This window comes from Ursus arctos, unplaced genomic scaffold, assembly GCF_023065955.2.
Source record: "Ursus arctos isolate Adak ecotype North America unplaced genomic scaffold, UrsArc2.0 scaffold_19, whole genome shotgun sequence".
NCBI lineage: Eukaryota > Metazoa > Chordata > Mammalia > Carnivora > Ursidae > Ursus > Ursus arctos.
In genome coordinates, this window is record NW_026622863.1 from 45,846,506 (window position 1) to 45,860,129 (window position 13,624).

Consider the following 13,624-nt stretch of genomic DNA (forward strand, 5'->3'; position numbering starts at 1 on the left):
TTGTAGTACAAAGTCTATAATCTACTCTCCAACATGTCGATAAGCAGCAATAATTTGAAAATTGAGAGGGTAAGAATGATCATACGGAAATCAAAAGGGGTTTTTTGACTCATGCCTTGCCTCTCCCCTCCTCTTAGGTCAAACAATCACGCCACCTGTTCTCACTCCTGCCTGGACGCTGCCAGGGAGGACTTCCTTGTTAACCTTTCCCTCAGCCCCCGCAAATTATCAGTCAGCATTCAAGCCCGTCTCTCCTTTTTCTTTGAGTATATTTCCCAAAGTCTCTGAAATGAGTCAAGTTTAGTAAGTACTGATGTTCTGTAACCCTTAATCGTTACTCCAAGTAGTATTACCTTCTTCCTTTGCCTTGGGCTATTTCCAAACAAGGTCTGGAGCCAACAACCCCAACAGCGCAGGCAAACACCCTTTAAGGGCTCCTTCCCTCCTGTGGTTCCTGTTTCTCAAAACTTCTTGGACTTGAAGTCCTGGGGGTCTTCCACCAACCCAGTTCTTTCTCCTTTAGTCTGGAGCAACTAAGCCACAGCCACCTTCCTGATGAAAAACAAGGAGGCCCAGTTTGACGCACTGCTTCAGGGGCAATGTTCTGACCAAGAGAGAAATAGCCTCTCCTCTTCAGTCCTCTCTGCTTCCCACTTTACTTATGTGGCCCCAGAATTGGGAGGAAATTGTAAACACAGTGAGGACGGGGCAACTTCTCAAGCAACACTCCTGTTGCTCCAGGGGCCCGGAGGACAGAGGGGAAACAGACCATGTCATCCTCTCTTCTGCCGACCCTTAGTACTTGCTTTCCTGCCCGATAATAAGCTAGAAAGCATCACCAAAAGGTATAAGGAAATTCAAAGAGCAAAAGATTTGGGGAAGAAATCATAGCACCCTGGGGGGTAGGGAGCGGGGGAGGAGGAGGGGAGGGAACCAGTATTGGCTGCCAAGCTGTCAGTCAGCTTCTTGTGTTCTTAAGAATGCTTCATTTCTTTTGTTTGGCCAGTTTTTCCTCCCAGATTCCTGTAAACCTGTTACCTAACAAGGTCAGCGTCACTTAGCTGTTCTGGCCCTCTAATGCGAACACTGGCCAGGGATTAAAGCCCAGACCGCCATCCCAAGGAAGACATCCGGAGCCTCCAACTGGGAACCCTCCAGAATCTCTTCAAGTGACTCACAGCAGCACTCACAGCAGCACCAACAGTCGCAATGAAAATTCTAATCTCTTTTCTCCTTCTGTTGCTGCCACTAATGCTGATGCCTGTGGTCTCTAGCAGCCCAAATCCAGGTAATAAGATTAATTTTCTATAAAGGGGAAACAGGGGGGAGAAAATGTGGCAAAACAGAGAAGAAAATATGACCCCCCCAAAAAAAAAACAACCATGCATTGAAATGTAGCCCCTTCCAGCTACAGAGATTTGGGACAATTTAGCTTCTGTCAATGCCTGGTTCCTCATTTACAAAAAGGGGAAGACTATACTTACATCCAAAGAGTGTTGTGAGAGCGAAATGAGATAGTGGGTATCAAAATGTCTGAAACTGTAGCCAGCAAAATATAGATATATACTGGCTCAATAAAAACCTGCTCCCTTGGGACACCTGGGTGGCTGTCGGTTGCTTGTCTGCCTTTGGCTCAGGTCTTGATCTCAGGGTCGTGGGATCGAATCCCACATCGGGGTCCCTGCTCAGCGGGGAGTCCACTTCTCCCTCTCTCCCTGCCTGCTGTTCCCCCTGCTTGTGCTCTCTGTCAAATAAATAAATAAGATCTTCAAAAAAATGTTTTAATAAAAATCTGCTCCCTTACTTTCTGCCCCTAATCCCTTTCCAGAAGATCCAGTCTTGGTGACGGTGGTGTAAAGGTGTTGAAGGCAACTGTACGTTCACGGGGGATAAGATGTCCTTGCTTATGTTCTTCATAGTGCACCAGAATGCCACCAATAATCGTTAATGCTATTTAATGGTAAAGTAATAAACTAGAAAAAGCGTATCACCAGATAGTATCCATACTGGAAGCTTTAGCCATACTAAACTCACCTGTTGGGAAGCAGGCCTTAGGTTAGAGGCTCCAAATCAGCTCCAGCTTTCACTACATCTCAGTGATGTCTTTGCCATCAGCAGAACAACCATGCAGAGAGAGCTCACCTCATGTATCTCTCTACTCGAGAGAACCAACTCCCCAAGGACTACTTTGAGGTAAAATAGCTTTGTTACATATTTAACAACAACTCGATCCTTAAAATCAGAAGTTCACCTTACTCCACCCCAATCTTAAACTTCCCTTCCCTTGTAGAAAGAGATCTCTGGGAGGTGCTGGGCCCCATAGTGCTAGGACCTAGACTGCCAATCTGGAGGGGAAGGCTTTTCCATCATTGTCACAGACACCAAGACTAGAGTCCTCACCCTTGATTCAAAGCTCTAACCACAGCCTGTCTTTCAATCCACCCATATAACTAACAAATGCTCTGTGCTCCACCTAAACTAGACTGTTGGCTGTTCCCTGAACGGGTCTTGTACTTTCCCACTAGCTTACATTCACTCATACACTCAGCTCAGAAACCAACGCCTCCTCACAGCCTCCCTGATTCCTCTCTCGACCAGATATGAGCCCTCCGTCCTGTGAATATGCTTAGTCCAAACCTGACTCTTTCTTTGCACTTGTCATAGTCTGTCTTATACTGAAGGTATTGGTGTGCCTTTCCTACCTCCACCCCTGCCCTTCTAGACTGTAACCTCCTTGGTGGCACAATCTGGTATATTGCTTCCATATCCCTCACACTATCCAGTATAGTATTCAGTAAATATTTGCTAAGTGAAAGAATAAATGCTCAGGTTTCTAAGTTCAAAACGTTGCCCTTAAAAGACTCTACACCTGGGTTTGATAGCAGCTCTATTAACATTTGGGGCTGGGCAATTCTTTGCTGTAGGGTGCTGTTCTGTGTATTGTAAGATGTTCACCAGCATCTGTGTGGCCTCCACCAACTAGATGCCAATAGCAGCTTCTCCACCCCTGGCCCCAGTTAAGACAGACAAAGTTAACTCCAGATGTTGCCAGATGTACCCTGGAGGGGGAAACCACTCCCAGCTGAGAACCCCTGCTCTATAGCAATAGTTCTCAAACCTGGCTACACGTTTAGACTTACCTAGACCTGTAGACTCGGCCTTGGAGCCCAGCGAACCTAGATCCAAATCCTTGTTCCACCCTTACTTTGCAAATTAGGCAAGCTGTTTCACTTTTTGGAGCCCGTCTTACCATCTTAAAATGAGTAAAATACCATTTAGAACACATAATTGTTGTGAATATTAAATGATCTATAATGTGTACCTAGCAAGGATTCAATAAATGGCCTGAGGAAAATATCTCAAGCAGCTCCTAAGGCACAGTGGCTATGAACTGGGGAAAGCTCGCTCTGCCGCCAGGTCGCTATTACAGCCGCTTCCGGCTCCATCCCAGTCTCCCGGCCAAACACAGGTTTGCAGCACCCCTCTGGCTAGAGGAAACAACATCCCTCACCTTCCCATCCCCCCCCAATTCTCAAAATAAAATCTGATCTTACTTTATCTCTTAAAATAACCACATACATGCACAGTGTGTTTTTCACAGAGAGGGAGAACAGATAAGAATATATGAAAATGTTAGGAAACAAATCACTTATAATAATAGATTATTACTTATAATATCATTAACTATAAAGTTATCTGCAATAATAGCTGAAATGCGTTAAGCAATCCTATGTGGCAGGCAATTTCTAACACATATTACCTCATTATGTCCTCACAGATATATAATGTATTTTTTAATTCACTTTTCATTTTTCAGACTTAAGAAATGCTATAAAAATAATCAGAGGTCCCATATATCCTTCATCCAATTTTTTTCAAATACATCTTACATAACCATAACATGATTATCAAAACCAGGAAATTAACATTGACATAATACTACTAATAAATGTAGTAATATTCAGATTTGCTAATCACCCCATTAATGTCCCTTTTTGGTCCAGAATCCAATCCAGGATGCTACACTGAGTAAAGCTGTCATGTCTCCTTGGTTTTCCCCAGGCTAGAGTAGTTTCTCATCCTCCATTTCTTTCATGATTTTGACAGTTTTGAAGAGTACTGGTCAGTTATTTGTAGAAAGCCCCTCAGTTTTGGTTTGTCTGATGTTTCTTCATGAATAAATTCAGATTATGCATTTTTGGCAAGAATACCACAGAAGTCACGTGTGCCTTCTCCATGCATCACATCAGACGGCCCATGATACTGATCATTCTCAACTACTGATGATGTTCATTTTGAACACTTGCTTAAGGTGGTGCCTGTCAGGTTTCTCTACTAGAAAGCTACTCTTTTTCCCACTGTAATTAATAAGTATCTTGTGGAGAGATACTGTAAGACCATGCAAAGAGCCTGTTTCTTCTCATCAGACTTTTGCCCACTAATTTTTAAAATCCACTGATGATTCCCACCTTCAACAAATGTTACTACGGTATTAGCCAAATGGTGATTTTCTATTTCCATCATTCCTTCTACATTTATTAATTGGGATTCTACTATAAGAAAAAGCTTCTTCTCTCCCATTTATTTATTGAATTATTTATTTCTATGAGTAAAGACTCATGGACATTTATGGATTATAATCCATTACTATCATTATTTATTATGTTGTTCATATTGTCTCAAAACTGACTATTGAGAGGTCCTGCAAGTAGGCTTCTCTGTCTTTTTAACATATCATTTTTTAGCAGTTCTGGACTTTCTGATACTTCAGAAAGGCGCATCTTGTACTTCCCTGGCCTTGGAATCAGCCGTTTCTCCAAGGAGCTCCGGTTCCTTTCACTGGAGAACGGTATTCACAAACCGTGGGCGCTAAGGTATTGCCCATGGCTACTAGGGGCTAGTGCTTCTAGGCCCTCTAGTGGACAAAGCTAGGAAACAGATGCATGCGCACACACACTAGCGGACTATTATTAGCCCCATTTTACAAATTAGGTAAATGAAATACAGAGGTTAGACAACTTGCCCGAAATCATAAAGTCAATATGTAGTGGAACAGGGAGGTCAAAATGATAGATCTACCACAAGTCCTAACAAGTGGGAGTAACCTCTTTACACATACAGGTCAGCAGAAAGCAACAAACCTAACGTTCCAGCAATAGACACCCTCTTTGGGACTGAGTGACAGAAGTCTGCAATAATATCCACAATAATAACCATCATTATTGGTTATTACTACTTGGACACTGGCCATTGGGCACCTCCAGCAGCCCATTTATTCCTAATTCTCCAAGGTGGATACTACTAATCTCGTTTTATAAACCAGAGTACCAAAGATCAAAGCCGAGACTATATCGTTAAGTGACAGAGCAGGTAGTTGATGCCAGGTCTGCCTGGATGCAAAGTTCATGCTTATTCCACTATATCAATATCTTCCAAAATTGATTTTCAGTAGGACATAAATTAGCTTTTACTTTAATAGTTTTATGTTTGTGTTAATGCATGTTAGAAAAAAATCTAAACATGTATCAAACCCCTAATCTCACAGATAATATTGCAGAGGATGAGGCTGTTTTGTAAATTAAATCTGTTTAAAGAAAAAGCTACAGAAGGCATCATAAAGGTGGTCCAGAAATATCTGAGGTTTGGGAAACATACTATTATAGGAATGTGCAACTTCATTTTAAGTTACACCATGGAATTAGGGTTGTAAAGGCTGCAGAAAGAACAACAGACTAAGACACTTGGACCTGGGTTTTAGCTTGAGATGGGTCACCATTACCTTAGTGAACTTGGGCACCTAATTTGCTCTCTCTGGGCCTCAGTTTCCTCATCTGAAAAAAAAGGGACAGTGATTTAGTTAATTAGTACAACCCTTTTACAAGCAATTTAGTAATAATATCAAGAAACATAAAACTGTTCTTAACTTTTGACCCAGCAATTCCACTTTGGGAAATCTTGCCCAAGACAATAACCTAACATTTGGAAAACAGTTACAAACATAAAGAAAATTGTCAATATCCAAAAGTAAAACAATCTAAATATTCAGCAGTGAGTGAACAGTTAAATAATTTGGAGCTCATATGCTTATTGGGAACATTATGTAGTCATTAAAAATGTCTGTTATGGGGGCACCTGGCTGGCTCAGTTAAGTGTCTGCCTTGGGCTCAGGTCATGATCTTGGGGTCCTGGGATCAAGCCCTGAGTTGTCACTGGGCTCTCTGCTCAGTGGGGAGTCTGCTTCTCCCTCGCCCTCTGCCCCTTCCCCCAACTCATGCACTCTCTCTCTCTCTCAAACAAACAAATAAATAAATTCTTTTTTTAAAGGGGGGTGCCTGGGCGGCTCAGTTTGTTGAGTGTCCGACTCTTGATTTCAGCTCAGGTCATGATCTCAGGGTCGTGGGATCCAGCCCTGAGTAGGACTCTGCCTGGGCATGGAGCCTGCTTGAGATTCTCTCTCTCTCTCTCTCTCTCTCTGCCCCTATCTACTCACACTCTCTCTCTTTCTCAAAAAAAAAGTTAATAAAAATGTCCATTATGAAGATGACATAGCAACATGCTTATAAAGTGAACAAAAAGAAACTTGTTCATGTACTATGGTTATCACTGTATAAAGAAAATCATATGCAGGAAACATACCAAAATACCACCAGATGGTAAGAGTAAAGATTCCTTTTTTCGTACTTTTCAAATTTCCTCTAATATAGCTATATTACATTTAGAATGAAAAAACTTCTACTAAATAAAGAGATTCAACTAAATAACAACCAAGATTCCCTCTGGCTATAGCATTCTGTGGCTTTCCTCTGGAACTACAAGTAGAGGTCAGGTGAGAGTAAAATATTAGAAAAGTTTAGATGGCAGGGGCTATGTGTGCCTGTTTAAATTATTGTAATAGCACTCAAAACAGCACATGAGAACATTTGTAACTAGCACTTGGGGAAATGATGCAACACCTTCCATCTGTGTGGCAGAAAGGGCACAAGTCTGGGAAAGAGCCTGGGATTGAACCACAGGATCTCTAAGGGCCCTCTCCAGACAACTTGTTCATTTGCTTATTGAACAAACATTTACCAAGTGTCTACCATGTGTCAGCCGTTTGTAGCTGAATGACTACTGAGCTCGGTGGGAGAAAGATTTTTAGTTTCCTGGGGAAGCCCTAACAAAATAGCACAGAATGGGGGGCTGAAACAACAGAAATTTATTTTCTCACATCTCTGGTATCTCTTTGCCCAAATCTCTTCTTTTTTTTAATATTTTATTTATTTATTTGGCAGAGAGAGCGAGAGAGGGAACACAAGCAAGGAGAGTGTGAGAGGGAGAAGCAGGCTTCCCGCTGAGCAGGGAGCCTGATGCAGGGCTCGATCCCAGGACCCTGGGATCATGACCCGAGCCGAAGGCAGATGCTCAATAGCTGAGCCACCGAGGCACCCCCAGATCTCTTCTTCTCATAAGGGCTCCAGTGGGACTGAATCAGGACCCACCATAATGACTTCATCTTAACTTGACTTCATTTTAACTCAGTCATCTCTTTAAAGGCCCTATCTTCAAATACAGTCATTCTGGGGGTTAGGGCTTCATCATGAATTTGGGGGGACACAATTTAGTCCACAACAACAAACAGCAAACTATACATATTAAGAGAGATGCCTTTAAATACAATGGGGGACACAATTTAGTCCACAACAACAAACAGCAAACTATACATATTAAGAGAGATGCCTTTAAATACAATGGGGAACCACGTGAAGGCATAATTAATTCTTACAGGAAATATCAGAAACTACAAAGTCCACAACAACAAACTATACATATAACTGAGCATTAAGAGAGATGCCTTTAAATACAACAGGGAACCATGTGAAGGCCTAATAATTCTTACAGGAAATATCAGAAACTACTATACAAAAGCAGCATCATCTGGGCCCACTTCTAGCCCCGGAATCTCAAGTCTATCAACCATCATTCTTGATTGTCATAGAAATATTTTAGGTATCACAAAATGGGAAAAAGACAGCATCAGGTGATAAGACAGACTTGAGTAGAAGCCAAAAGAGGAGTGGATTTGTTCCAGAGGCACAAAGGTAAATACCATCCTTTTATAGTTGAACTGGGATTATGGATTCAAATACACAGAACTTGAAGGTCAAGTGAAGATCCTGACTAGATTATGGAATAATCTGCTCCTGGTTCTCATTCTTTAAGTCATGAGAATTTTAATGTGTGCTGGAGCTAGGGCATATTGTTAGGTCTTTTCTTTTTTTCCTAAAGATTTATTTATTTATTTGAGAGAGAAAGAGAGAGAGAGCAGGAGAAGGGTGGGAGGGGCAGAGGGAGAGAGAGAAACCCAAGCCAACTCCACTTGGAGCACAGAGCTGGACACAGGGCTCGATGCAGGGCTTAATCCCATGACCCTGAGATCATGACCCTGAGATCATGACCTGAGCCAAAACCAAGGGTCAGATGCTCAACCAACTGAGCCACCCAGGTGCCCCTGTCAGGTCTTGATTAATGCCCATCTTCTGTCCTGTCTTCGCCCCAAAACCCATTCTTTTCCCACCTACCTCCACCTAAGCTCTTCTTTAAGCCAGATTTTAAACCTCAATTCCTTATCCATTTAAAATACTCTCTTGAAGTACCCTAGATCCCTGAATAAAAAAGGAAGGAGAAGGGGCGCCTGAGTGGCTCAGTCTTTAAGCATCTGCCTTCGGCTCAGGGCGTGATCCCTGTGTTCTGGGATCGAGCCCCACATGAGGCTCCTCCCCTGGGAGCCTGCTTCTTCCTCTCCTACTCCCCCTGCTTGTGTTCTCTCTCTCACTGGCTGTCTCTCTCTCTCTGTCAAATAAATAAATAAAATCTTAAAAAAAAAAAAAAACAAAGGAGGGGCATCTGGGTGGCTCAGTCAGTTAAGCGTCTGCCTTCAGCTCAGGTCAGTTCTCAGGGTCCTGGGATCCAGCTGACATCCCTACTCAGTGGGGATCCTGCTTCTCCCTCTCCCTCTCCCTCTGGGACTCCCACTGTTTGTGCTCTTTCTTTCTTTCTCTCTCTCAAATGAATAAATAAAATCTTTGAAAAAAAAAAGAGGAAGGAAAATCCACTGATGCAGGTAGCACAATGCTGGGGGACCATTTCTGTTGGACCTGTCCCTTTCCGGTGTCTGGCCGGGCCGTGTTTCCTTCCACCAGGGGTCGCCAGAGGCCAACGGGACCATCGCCAGGCTTCTAAAAGGTGGCTCCATGAAGGCGGCCAAGAATGTGAGTGCAAAGGTTAGTATCAACAATAGCACTGCACCATCACGATCCAACTCTCTCCCCTGAGCCCCACCCCCGCCCCCCACACGTCAGTACAGATGTTTTCTGAGCTGACTTCACCCACTGCCTTCTCCACCAGCCCACCACATGTGGCACCAATGCTTGTCTTCTTCCTGAGTCTCTAGCAAAAGCAGGACCCTGCCAAGATCCAGGGGGAGCTGGCTCAATCTCTGGCTGCCCCTTCTCCCCTACTCTTCCCCAAGAACCGAGGGCTGCCTCCCAAAAACTTCCTTTGATCTTGTTTTTGACCTTCGTTTAGCCATAAATAAGACTGAAATCAGAGAGGCAAAATGCTGGGCCAAGTTAAGGCAGTCAAAGGCAGACGCCTAGATCTTCTCTTCATTTTTTGGTCTCCTTAATGATATCCTGATGCCCCCTCCAAACCTGCCACCAAATGCTTGCCAATACAGGTCAAGCAAAACAACTCAGAAATCCTGGTACTCATATAACTGGGTATCCCTACGGTTCTGTGTTGAGCCCTCTTCCCACCTCCACTGCAGTCTGAAAAAGATGGCAAGTAAAACCCTGCCCTACTCCCTATTCTCAAAGATATTAACCTTCCCCTCTAAGCACCAACCTGTTATTTCAGACTGGTTCCTGAGAGCCCCTAAAAGAAAACTCATGACGGTGCCTGAGATGCCAAAGAAGCAGTGTCCCTGTGATCAGTTCAAGGCCAGTGTGAAGAAAACCAGTAAGTTTCAAAAGAATGACCTATCTTAAACCAGAGTCACTCTGTGGAGTCAACTAGGGATGGAGCAGGGGTTGAGAACAGACAAGTGAAGTGAAATGAAGACCAAGATAAGCACACCTCTCAGCCCTTTCTACTCAGTGTCAACTTGAGGAAATAAGAAGAGGAAGGGAGGCGGATACAATTTTCCTAATCCTAGAAAGTTTCAACAAAATTCTTAGATTTTAGAAGCCCATTGCTTATCAAAGTGGAGGGAGATGGAACTACAGGGGACCTGGTCATTGATCTCTGAAGATGTCAAATAGAATCTGGTTCCTCCCTTGAGAAGTTTTTATATGTCATATAAAAAGTAAACTGGCAAATTAAACTGATTGAAATTATGATATTATGAAGAATGAGATAAATCAAGATCGTTATTGCTGCTGGTAGAAAATACAATTTGGTAGTACCTATCAAAAATTTATTTATTTTTAAATATTTTATTTTGGGGGGCACCTGGGTGGCTCGGTTGGTTAAGCATCCAGCTCTGAGGAATGAGGAGTGAAGAATATATTTTTTTAATTTTAACTTTTAAATTTTTTAAATTTTTTCCATTGGACGAATCTTACTTTTATATCATTTTAAAGCTTTCATAAAAATTAAATTTTTAAAACTTTTTTTTTAAACGTTTTTAACGTTAATCTTTATTTTCACCCTAGGGCACCAAAGGCACCACAGGAAGCCAAACAAGCACTCCAGAGCCTGCCGGGAATTTCTCAAACAATGTCAGCTAGCAAGCTTTGCTCTGCCTTTATAGGAGCTCTGAGGGCTCGCTCTCCCAATGCAACATTCTCAGTCAAGATGTTAGTGAGCTCACCTAGAGGATGCTTTTCTCCCACTTCCGGCTCCCCCTCCCTGTTCCCCACTCCAGTGTTCTCACAAAGCATTTTCCCCAAGATTATTGCTCCCTCTTCTCTTGTCAGTCTTTTCCTGGGCGCCCCCCCTTCCCGGGCTTAAGCTTAGTTACCTGAAAGAAACCTGGAAACCCGGGTTTCTTAACTGGTCCCAAATAACCTTAAATATAACCAGGCAAGTAGCAAACAGAAGTCAATAAATATTTTTAAAAGAAGTAAGTCAAAATCATTTCTTTCAAATGGGGTCTGGCAACTCATTCCATCCCCACCTTAGCCTGCTTACTGCAAACTCTACCCAGATTCTACACACACTTCTCCCCACCACCAGCCTCACTCTTCCTCTCCACTGCCCAATTTTTTATTCTTCTACCCATTTAACAAACCTTTTTGAGGTAAGAGATAAGTGGGGCAAAGAAAGCAGGTATAGCAACAAATCCAACATGATCTTACTAAAGATAACGTAGATTAAAAAAACAAAAAACCCTGGCACAGTCTCCCAACACACAGAATGATTTTAGTATTTATGATTCTTCCTAACATCATCGTCGTTATCATTAGTGGTCATTGTACTCTGTGAGTTTCCAATCTAGTACAGAAAACATATATTCACAACCACAGTTCGAGGCTAGAGAGATGGTGTGGAAGATCCCAAATGCCATTGAAAAAGGCTTCAAGCTGTAAAAATGGGAAGATGTCATTTTTTTAACATGGAAATAAAATGATCAAAGCAATAATGGAAGGATATTAAACTGACAGTCATTTGAAAGAATGAATAAAGAATAAAGATTATTACAACAGTATATAGACTGCCTCCCCTCTGACCCTTTCCTGAAAAGTCAGAAAGGGAGGGAGGAAAAAAAAAAGGAACACTCATCCAGAATCTGGCTTCTGTCATCCCAGATGAAACAAAGAACTAAATTAGGGTGCTTGCCTTAAGAGAAAAAACACTTGAACTGAGTGGTAAGTGGGGTGGGGTCCTATTTATGACACAAGAGGGCAAGCCCCTCCCCTCTGGTAGGAGAGTGCTGGGCACACAACCTCCTCCTGTTCCTAATCCCACCTCCCACAGCAGGAGGCCCAGAGTGCATCACTTGGCACAGGAGTGGAGGTCAGCAGTGCCACTTGCCAACTGTCTTAAAAAGGAAGACCAGGATGCCAGGATGAAGGAGTAGAATCCAAAGGGAGGTGCAATCATGAGGAATCAATGAGGGATTTGTGACAAAGGAGGCCTTGGGGGCCCAGAAGGATGAAACCTGGGAGAGCAACACCTCCCGAGAGGGAAGTAACAACAGTGGAGCCAGGTTCTAAGTCAGTATCTCGGCCTGACTTGGAACTTAAGCCACCCCAGACACCTATCACCCAGCCAGAGCCTGGGCCAAAAGTGACAGCCACAGCCCAGCCAGCATCTAAGACTCATCAGCCACCCAGCACTCCACATGAGGCCGCTCCACAGCAAAGACCCCTCACTCAGCAGGAGACCCTTGCCCAACAGGGAGCTGAATCCCAGCAGGAAATCAGCACCCAACAAAATTCAGCTTTGCAGCAGAAACTTCTTGCCCCACAGGAGCCTGCACCACAGCAATCACCCCCCATGCACCGGGAGCCCTCCTCTCAAGAGGAAGCTGCCTCACAGCAGGGACCTGGGCCAGGAAAAGAATCTGAAACTCAACAGGAGCCAGAAATGAGAGAGGCACATGTTGCCCAACCAGAACCTGGCCCAGCACAGCAACCTCCAGCTCAACAGGAAGCTGGATCAACACCTCCATCCCAGCCTAGACCTGGACCCAAAAATGGATCACCTGTCCAGACTGAATCTATATTCCAAGAGAGACTGAGACAGTCAGACCCTATAGCCCAGCAAAGAGCTCCAGCCCGAGGAGCCAAATCCCAATTTAGATCTTCGACCGAGTGGGGATTTCTATCAAAACTCCACCAAATATCCGCACAGCGACCAGCCTCAGAGTGGAGGACGTTTTATGAGTGGGTCACAGATTCTGACTCAGAACCAGATGTGGGGTCTCCACTGAAGAGCAGTTCATCAGCCAAGAGGAGTGGAACAGTGGCCCAGGGAATGAAGCTGGCCTTCAAGGGGAAACATGAATTGGCATCAGGGTATGGTGGGACAGCAGCACACGGGAAGAAAACTGGCAGCCAGAATCACAGACACTACAGGGACACAGGTGAGTTTGAGGCCAAGGAACTGAACCTCCCAGAGGCGGTCATTCATTCAGTCAAGAGGAACTAAGGACTGCCAGTATGTCAGGTTGCCTCTGGGGATCCCTCACCAGTCCTTCCAGACAAAGATCAACAGCCCCATTTGATAGATGAGGAAGCTGAGGCGGGGAGATGTAAAGGCCTTGCAGGAGGCAGGGCAGATATCGGGAGTCACAGAGCCAGGCTGTGCCTTCTTCCTGGCACCAACTGCCTCCCCACAGAGGATTTGGGGGAAATCAGACAGAAGTGGGGCAGGGCTCTGGGCTAGGGGCCAGGAAATAAAGTAGCTGCCACCCCCACTTCCCTCCCCCCCCACCAGTATTCACCCATCGGTCCCCAAACTCACAGCCCTGGGGCGCCCTCTGCTTTAGGCACCAGCCACCTGGTGCTACACGTAGACCCTTACCCTCGTGGCGTTTCCATCCCCACTAGGTGGAAAATCGGACCTCAGGGATCCCTGAGCTCTCCAGGTCGCCCCGGGCGGACAGGGAGGCACTTGCTCCTCTGCCAGGCGGCCCCCA

The 13,624-nt window shown here is 44.3% G+C and overlaps 1 protein-coding gene and 1 long non-coding RNA gene across 2 annotated transcripts in view; one reads left to right on the plus strand and one right to left on the minus strand.

Annotated features, from left to right (window-relative positions):
* LOC113243525 (uncharacterized) overlaps positions 1 to 13,624 on the minus strand; it is a 76,199-nt gene that overhangs the window by 52,865 nt on the left and 9,710 nt on the right. Inside the window, exon 2 of the long non-coding RNA XR_008960150.1 lies at positions 5,780 to 5,831. This is a non-coding gene — a long non-coding RNA (uncharacterized LOC113243525). The remainder of the gene's footprint in view (positions 1 to 5,779; positions 5,832 to 13,624) is intronic.
* CXCL17 (C-X-C motif chemokine ligand 17) lies at positions 1,028 to 11,623 on the plus strand. Its single transcript, XM_026482222.3, has 4 exons — positions 1,028 to 1,288; positions 9,183 to 9,263; positions 9,898 to 9,999; positions 10,695 to 11,623. Exons 1-4 carry the CDS (start codon positions 1,210 to 1,212, stop codon positions 10,790 to 10,792), a joined length of 360 nt encoding a protein of 119 aa, XP_026338007.1. The 5' UTR covers positions 1,028 to 1,209; the 3' UTR covers positions 10,793 to 11,623.

Coding starts and splice junctions, on each gene's coding strand:
- CXCL17 (XM_026482222.3), top strand. CDS start 1,210: ATGAAAATTCTAATCTCTTTTCTCCTTCTGTTGCTGCCACTAATGCTG. Junction 1,289..9,182: donor CTCTAGCAGCCCAAATCCAG/GTAATAAGATTA, acceptor TCCTTCCACCAG/GGGTCGCCAGAGGCCAACGG. Junction 9,264..9,897: donor CCAAGAATGTGAGTGCAAAG/GTTAGTATCAAC, acceptor CTGTTATTTCAG/ACTGGTTCCTGAGAGCCCCT.